General features: G+C 32.5%; 2 protein-coding genes across 4 annotated transcripts in view; one reads left to right on the plus strand and one right to left on the minus strand.

Annotated features, from left to right (window-relative positions):
* Positions 1-16: 16 nt before the first annotated feature.
* Positions 17-5,489, minus strand: LOC122635091 (solute carrier family 41 member 1-like). Of its 2 annotated transcripts, none has more exons than XM_043824893.1 (7): positions 5,169-5,489; positions 3,201-3,612; positions 2,658-3,129; positions 2,398-2,545; positions 2,127-2,329; positions 1,901-2,049; positions 17-1,771 (listed from the first exon to the last, which is right to left on the minus strand). In XM_043824893.1, exons 2-7 carry the CDS (start codon positions 3,576-3,578, stop codon positions 1,586-1,588), a joined length of 1,536 nt encoding a protein of 511 aa, XP_043680828.1. In that variant the 5' UTR covers positions 3,579-3,612; positions 5,169-5,489; the 3' UTR covers positions 17-1,585. The 2 variants fall into 2 exon arrangements, with proteins under 2 accessions (XP_043680828.1, XP_043680829.1); XM_043824894.1 differs by lacking the exon at positions 5,169-5,489 and adding an exon at positions 3,755-3,772.
* Positions 5,490-8,541: 3,052 nt separating this feature from the next.
* LOC122635099 (facilitated trehalose transporter Tret1-like) overlaps positions 8,542-9,099 on the plus strand; it is a 7,159-nt gene continuing 6,601 nt past the window's right edge. The window contains exons 1-2 of one of the 2 annotated variants that reach the window (XM_043824910.1): positions 8,542-8,697; positions 8,868-8,951. In XM_043824910.1, the coding sequence (XP_043680845.1) occupies positions 8,946-8,951 (6 nt within the window). In that variant the 5' untranslated portion in view covers positions 8,542-8,697; positions 8,868-8,945. Of the gene's footprint in view, positions 8,698-8,804; positions 8,952-9,099 lie in introns of those variants that run through there. The other variant, XM_043824908.1, reaches the window with a different exon arrangement.

Below are 9,099 nucleotides of genomic sequence, written 5' to 3' on the forward strand. Positions count from 1 at the left end.
CATATGAATAAAATTATACGTTTGCAAATATAATATTTATTGTTGAATTAATTCAGGAAAATATACTTTGCTTCTTTTAATTTTTATGAATGATTTGGTTCATCTTGAAACAAAAGGATCAATGATACTGATGCTGCAGCCTTTAAACAGCTAACGAGGCTCCAATTTAGGTGACGTTCGCCCACATACGTATATATTATATATATATATACACACACATACATAGTGATAATACGCTTAGATTTAAAGCGTATCGTACACACGCTGCTTTATATACTTCGTAGGATGATCCTTGACATCCAAGTTTCTAATTTCTACAAGTATTTCACAAAGCAAATCGTTGAAAAGATAATTAAAAGCATCCGTGCTTTCAATGAATACTCGTGTGTACGTGTATCTGTATATGTGTGCGTATATATTATCACGTGTGATTGTTACAATGATATTGCATCAAACAAAAAGAATTTCATATTTTCTTGTTTTTGCTATCTAATAACTTCTATTCATATGATTTAATAATCTTAAAAAAAAATAATAGGACGAACAGTATTTTTTGTTGCTATGTGTGAAATATAATAAAACATAAATTTTGTTTAACATCGTATATAGATTATTATATGTATATGGCATATTTTGCATGTATTACGTATATAACAAAAAAAAATATATGGGGGAAATTTGACCTTCTTCTCGATTATGAACACAATTTAAGCTCTAATATACCGCACGTCAAATCGACGTCATCAGGAAATGTCTATACAAATACGCTTCAAAGTGCGTGATCAATGCGAAACGTTTCTGTACACTAATATAAATGTTAATCACGTATCAACTTATATCGATATCTTTCTATCCATTATGGCTCCCCTTTTCTTTTTCTTTTTTCTTTTTCGTAATTTTCCACTCACTAATACTTGAAAAAATATGTCGTTCGCATGTGTAAATCTATTAAGCCCGGATATACAAGTAGATAAATATTTATACCAATATTTACAAGTTATGTAATGTAATTTATAAAAAGAGTATAAAACTCTTAAAATGTACTCTGATTATCTTTATCTCATTGCTTTCGATTCTTACGATAATTCATATTTATATTAAAAAAAAAAAAAAAACTTTGTTGCTCTATCTATAAAGTTGAATTATCTTTTTAACGTGATCGATTAAATTGGAAATATCTTATTAGAAAATTGATCAGCATTTTAAAATCAGTCTAAAACTCTTTCGTAGCATAGACGATTAATATCGATACTTTGAAATATATACTTTCTCTCTGTAATAATCTTATCCATAATTTTAATACGAATTCGAAAAGACATCGATCGTGTATAACGATGAATGAAAATGCGTTATAGCTTAGGCTTATTAATTATATGTCAATGATATTCATTCATTTATTCATTCATTCGTTCATTCGTTCGGTCGTTCGTTCGTTCGTTCGTTCATTCGTTCATTGCTTGTCTTTTTTCTTTTCACTCTAAAAGTGTTTGAACTTTCTCATGAAGATTTGTATATTGATTGCGTTACGAAAGACTTCGATATAGTTGCGCCGTTGACAATTTCATTGATAGTAGATGTAAAAAAATCAGTCTCCTACGTCCGAATCACCATCTCCGATAGCATAAAGTATATGGAAAGCGATTCCAAGGAGTGCAGTTCCTATCAGATCACCTGCAGCAGTCAAGTATGGAATCGCTGAACTATCAGGATCCATACCTCTTGTCCACATCCAAACTACCATTAGTTGAGCAATGTACAATAATAAAACTACCTGAAAGTTGAGCAATGTACAGTAATAAAACTATCTGAAAACAATCGATATATTATGTATATAACATATATGTGTGTATGTGAGTGCGTTATATCGAATAGATTATGTAAGAATAATTTATTTATATACCTGCAACAATGCAACCGTCAAGTACGCGACAATAAATATAGGTGTAAAAGATGTATGGCCAGCTTGTAGATAACTTATGGTATAACTAAATATCAAATGGCCAGGTATAACCATCATTAATAGAACTCTAGCAGTCCTAGCATGTCCTCCTATCAATGAAATTTGTATTAGAATATTTAGCAGACAAATTGATAGCGATTTATGTTTTATATATTATTTTTGATACCTTTAGCAAAAAACGCATGAAACGGACTTATACAAATAGTAGGCGCAATTTGGCTGCCCGCTCGAAAATCTTTATGTAACGATGTAGAAATTCTACTAGCTTGGACGGCAACGAGGTTCCCTCCGACTCCATTTATAACTAATTGAAAAACAGCTATTCCTTTATAGCTGGATATCGTGTAATCTAATATCAGACCACCTAAGCTGAAATTGTTATGATTTCTAAACTTTCTTATGGATAAATATTGATTGATAAGATATGACAAATATACCTGCTAATAAGCATAGCAGATATCACAGGGGTCCAGCCATAATCCAATACTTCTTTAGTAAACGGATTTTTTGCTGCGACGTAACCCCAAATAGGCGTTGCCACGATGCAGAAAAATATTAAAGTTGGCGCTATCCATGGAGCATTATCTAAGATGATAATTCATATTAGGTTCCAATTACTGTCAGAATATTTAGTTAATCGTTAATTAGTTTCAATTAGTAACGAATAAAATGAAAAGAAGCATTGAGATTTGATTACCTATCGAATGATACAAGATAGAAGCGATCCATGACAGGAGAGCTAGAGTGGTTAGATCTCCTAGAGAAGCTGCAATTGGCGTAGCCACGTTATCAGGATTAATGTTCATGTGTCTTGAGAATAATATTACTGCGACCATTACAAGTCCCAAAAAGAAGCTCGCTACAGAAGCAGTAACCAAGGCACTAGCGCATAATAAAAGTCCATGATGCATATCGAAATGCGCTTCTGGAACCCAACCAAGTACAACAGCAGCCAATGATGCCAAAAGGCCTACCACCATGGCTTGACATTGTATCAAAGCCAAATTTCCAACGATCAGTGTCCATTGTTGTTTCTTCGTATCCATATGACCTAAATTGGCCTGAGTGGACAAGCGCGAAGCCAATGTCATCTCCAAATTTCCTTTCAAACCTAACAATGCTGGGACTAATATATACACTTCTGAAACAATTTGATAGACGGGCCAGTGCTGTAAGACAAAATATTACAATTATCGTATTAGTCTATATTAATATTAATTATCCTACTTTGTTTACATACTTGAACAACATCTAATAGAAGGCTAGCTGCGACCATACCAAAACCAGCAAGTAGGAACGGTATAAACATTTGAATAGATATGGACCAAACGTTGTCATCCTCTGTTGTAACTTGAACTTTCTGAGTGGTTAACTTTTTTATATGATTATTAACAGCTTCGTTCGTGATAGAAGATCGTATTAATCTCTGCTTATCGCTTTCCTCGCTTTCATCGTCAGAATTAATCTCCAATTCCATAGCGATATCGGCAATATCGGAACCAAGTAATTCTTCGCTACCTAGGCCAACCATTTTTTGGAATCCAAAATTTCCTTCTATACTTTTACGACGAACGTTGTTTTTTCGTAAATCTCGTTTTCGAAGCTCGACATGACTCATTCTCGCTTTTTTCCTTTTCGAAAATTAACGAGTACTAAAACAAACAATCCATAAATCAGTAAATGAAATCGATCCTGAAATAAAATTATTTCACACGCTCGAGTTCTTTTTTTTCCTCTCCTCCATAAAAATCAAACATATGTACATATATTATATTAGTAATTATGCTATCTTACTTGCAAAAATGAGATAATACGAATTTAGCCACATAATCGCGATAAAAAAAAAATCTAAAACAACTACAAAAACACACTCGTATCAACTCTTTAAAGCATTTTAATTAATTTGATAAAATATCGTCGTAAATCATACACGTTGTAATTAATTTAATGGAAGATTTGCAAGATATTATAGCAATCATCGATTTGCGTTATCTGTTGAACACGATAGCAAAAATTCTTTAATACTATACGCGTTACAACACGTGCAAAGAATTTGTCGTAGTGAACTAAAATAAATTTAGACGAGCACATTCGTTGCCAAAATCTCCCGCCTTTTTATTCTTTACTAATCTAGGTTAATGCACTTTCCTTCGAAATAACTTTAATGTTTCCTAGTCAAAAATTTATTATCGAGCGAATTATTTTCATTAATAAAAAAAAAAAAAAAAAATACCATTAATTATGACGACAAATTACGCGAGTGTCTTCGTTTAAAATTACATTCTTAATCAAGAAAACAATCGACAATCAATTTCTATGTACATACTACCGAGGTCATACTAATGATTATTTTAAGATAATTATTTTTAAAAAATGTTAAAGCATCCAATTATTTGTCGACGATAAATTTTATCGCGTTATAAATGTGCACGGATGTTATCTCTCTCTTAATCTCCTTTTTTTTTTCCCTCATTTTTATAAAGTAAAACAAGAAGGGAGACAATATAAATTAGTTTTGTTATTACAACTGGTCTCGCTCTAAAAATGTTAGATGACGAACGAAGATCGATCGAATCGATCGAAAACAAACATAAATCGTAATAAGAAAAACACTCGACGTGGCTTTCGGAGAAGTGACAATAATTAAAAAAGAAAAAGCGATAATTATTATCGTCGAATATTTGTCCTGATATCGAAAATCGTCGATTTATCTCAAATTCGTGCATTTCAATTTCTTCTTCTAATCGAATAAAATGATATGTAAAAAAAAAAAAAAGAAAGAAAAAGAAAAAGAAAAGAAAAAAGGAACAAATAAAAAAACAAACATATATCACGCATAAAAGAATAAATATATAACACGTATATGCATAAGTTGTAAACATTGCGATAAATATGTGCTATTCGCAAAAAGCAAAGACACTTTTATAAACGATGCAAAAAATAACACTCGTTATCTTAAATCCTACGCATTGATGAAGTCATTTAAGAAAATGAATTTATGTAATTAGAGGTTAAACGTATCAACTACTATAAACAAAATATGGAATTAATTTTTTAATCATGTTCAATCATAAATTTGGCATTCATTGTATGTATATCCTTTGAAATAAATATAATCCATATTAATGAGAAAATAATGTAAGCCACGTAATCAAGTTATTCATTCGTCGAGGACAACATAACCTCAAAACTTGAAAAACCGACATACCTCGAACAAGCGATCAGATCTTTTAAGCTCTTGGCGCTTCTCCATCGGTCGTCGAGCATGGGGCTATGGTTCTGACACGAAGAGGCGAAAAAAAAGGGCTCCTTTGGAGAGGGAGAAAATGGCGGGTCCTTCCCTATCTATCTCTATCTCTATCCCTCTTTCTTTTTCTCTCTCTCTTTCCTCTCTCTCTTCACTTTTTGTCTCGTATTCGTAGCAATCGAAGAACCAACGTCAACGATAATCGTTGTCGAACGAGACGTTAACCGAGACTCACGCCGGCTTGACGACTCTTCACCGACAAGCTCACGATGCTTTTTCGATCGCATCCTTTCGTATCACCTATATCTATATATATATATATATATATATATATATATATATATGTACATATATATACATCATATATATGCACATACCCAACACCTGCTTCCTTGTACACATTTACATATCCATGTCGCGCAAATTCATTTCTAATCTATTCTAAATTACCTTCTAATTAAACTTTAAAAATAAATTTGAAAATTGTTATCTACGGAGATGATCGTACGGATTTGATGTTTTCTATCTTACCGACGATGAAAGAATTGCTACGTTACCGATCTAATTGCGTTAATAATTTCAAGAAACAGTTCTAGATGTCGCGTTCTTCAACGCGGTTTTTACGTCATTATTTAAAAACGAAAACCGAATGCCGATCAAGAGATTTTATTTTTTTTATCTCTTTTTTATATCTTCTATAATAAAAATTTCGTTATTTGTATAGGTACTCTTGTTATTGAAAAATACTAATTAAGGTAGAAGTTATATTTTCAGTATAGAAACATCGTATCCACTCATTAATAATAAAATGCTGAATAGTTCGTTAAGCAAACGCATCCACTTTTGAAATAGCACAGCATTCATATTATACGATATATATATATATATACACCCACACACACACACCCATACTATCTTTATCTTTCTTTCATTAATCCAGCTCTCTGAAAGCTCTTGGATTCGCATCGACGTGATCCTCATAGAATTTTGACCCCAACTTGAAACTGACCGAAGAGTTAGAGGATTTTCAACAGAAAAGCAAAGAAAATCAAACGAGACAAAGAGAGAGGAAGAAAGAGAAGGAGAGAGAGAGAGAGAGAGAGAGAGAGAGAGAGAGAGAGAGAGAGAGAAGAGTAGAAAGCTCAACCAACTCGATCACACGGTTGTTACGTTCGTGTCCATTTCTTCGCGATGGAATTCGCGGTATTCCATTACCGTTTCGCTAACCACCCTTCTACAATACAGAAACTTACAAGCGAGACGAATGTAATAATTCGAAACCATCCCGATGGTTTCTCGCTTCGTTGAAAACGATATAACCGAATAATATAGATGATTATTGTAATTATTCATAACGTTTAATACGACTAACTAATATACCTTCATAAAAATTAATTAATCTACGTCTATTATCTATATCAATTTATGAAGTTTATTTGTTAGAACTGTATTTTTTTCCCCAAATTATCTTACGATTTCTATACATTAGAATTATGAAATGCAACAAACTTATTATTCTAACATTTCTCTTCCGCGTTTTTCTAGCAGAGTTTTCTCACTAGTCTCAAATTAATTATTATTCTTTTCTTTTCCCTCTATTTTTCTTCTCTCTTTCTCTCGTTACGGCTCTTGGTCGTTGCAGTATACATTACGAATGCATCAAAGAAAGAAAGAAAGATTAAAAAAAAGAAACAAAAACAAAGAAAGAAAGAAAGAGGGAGAAAAGACCTATACGAATCGTGAAACACATTTATTTTATTACCTGGCCGGAAAAATTGTGAATGGAAATTACGTACACTTTCTAACATTATATACTATATACATATGTACATACATACATACATTTATATATACACATGTGTATATGTATTATTATATACACATATATATATCTTTTATTTATTTTTCTTTATTTGTCTCGTGTTAACTAACCAAATTCGAATCAGGAGATGTATAGAACCGAATGAAATAAATGCAATTAATATATAGAACAATTAATTTTCACTTCAACACGATCCACATCGCCATTGGTACTTGATCGTTGAAGAGAAAGAGGGAGAGAGAGAGAGAGAGAGAGAGAGAGAGAGAGAGAGAGAGAGAGAGAGAGAGAGAGAGAGAGAGAGAGAGAGAGAGAATGTTTTCAATGCGATAAATGCGATATATTCCACGAATTCACTAATTATTATTCACAATCATAATCGTAATCGATCGACAACGAACGATTAACGAACTAATTGCGAAATAAATCGAATATTTTCTCAACGATGTAACAATCTGGGAACATTATTTTTAGAGAGAAAGAGTAAATGTCAAGCTTGATTATCATTAATGAGTTATTACCTGACGATCAAACATCTCCCAAAATTTTTCTCATTCTATTTATAATATATACATATGAATTATTAATCCAAAGAAGAAATATGATTAACTTTCAATGCTTTTACGTAATAATACATAGATATACGCATAGACTAAAACTAATCTCATACTTCTCTGATTTCTTTACAAAGATATGTTATAATTTCGTCGTATCTCACGTTAATGTCTCTTCAAGATAACACCGATTCTCACGACGAACTCTTTCTTTTCTCTCTTTTTCTTCTTCTTCTTCTTGTTTTTTTTTTTATTTCCTTACTTCTCTTTTTACTTTTCCACGTCGTAAAATTTTCTCGTGATTTCTTGATCATCTCGACAACGCCGATGAGAACGTTCAAGAAGAACAAGAACAAGAACATGAACAAGAAGAAAAGAAGAAGAAGAGTGGAGGGAAGAGGAGGAGGAGGAGAAGAAAGAGAATTCTTATAAAGAGAGGTCGTAACGTTGACTTCGATGAAAATAAATAAAGAGAAAATGTCGAGAGATTACACGAGAATATGTAGCTCTCTCTCTCTCTCTCTCTCTCTCTCTCTCTCTCTCTCTCTCTCTCTCTCTCTCTTTTTCTCTTATTCAAAAAGGAACAAACATATGGCAGAGGAAGAGATAAAAGGAGGGAAGAGAGGAAGAGATAAAAGGAGAGGGATGAGGAGGTGAGATGTAGAAGCTTTACCGATAAGAACAAGAAAAGAATAGGAGAATGAATGTTAACTTCTACCGAATGTTCCTCTTCCTACTATTCCCATTCCTATTTCTATTTCTTCTTCTTCTTCTTCTTCTTTTCATTCTTATTTTCATCTTCGTTTCGAATAAGAGAAATACGTTCGTGTAATTAACGACAATTCGATTAAAAGCAATTGGGCAAAGTAGCTGTGACTAGTCGATCGCGATGAAATAAGGACAGAAGCTGATTAGAAATGATTAATAAATGGATGCGAACGTTTCGTTTCTCTTTCATTTCTCTTCGCGAATCTCTCTGACTTCATCTCTCTTATATCTCTATTTTTAAAAACATTTGAAAATTTTTCTCTCATATATGTCTGTTCTCTATCTTAATCTTATCAGAAAAGGAACGTGTAAATTGTGTTTCTTTACGAGTATCTCGTGAAAATAGAAGGTACGAAAGTGTTATTAAGATTTTTGGTTCGTGTGGTTTTTACTTTACGACTTTTAAAAAACTCTGATTTTGATACGCGCGTGTGTGCGTTTCTATGTGAACGTGTACGATATGAGAGTGAAAGGACAGAAGCAGACAGGCGATAATTTCTATCATCGGTATATCATCAGGAGTAATCAGAGAGAGCGGTCTTGTGGGAAAACTTTGAAGGATTGGATTAAATCGGAATCACTTCGGTAGTCATCGTCATGGACGTAAGACGCCCTATCTAATTTTTTTTATCATTGTAGATATATATATATATATATATATATATATATATATACATTTACAGCTAATTAGAGTATATTTCTTTCCGTCGGATAAGGAAAAACCAATCGAGTTTTTTGATAGTAATCTCGG

Source organism: Vespula pensylvanica, chromosome 17, assembly GCF_014466175.1.
Source record: "Vespula pensylvanica isolate Volc-1 chromosome 17, ASM1446617v1, whole genome shotgun sequence".
NCBI classification, from domain to species: Eukaryota; Metazoa; Arthropoda; class Insecta; order Hymenoptera; family Vespidae; genus Vespula; species Vespula pensylvanica.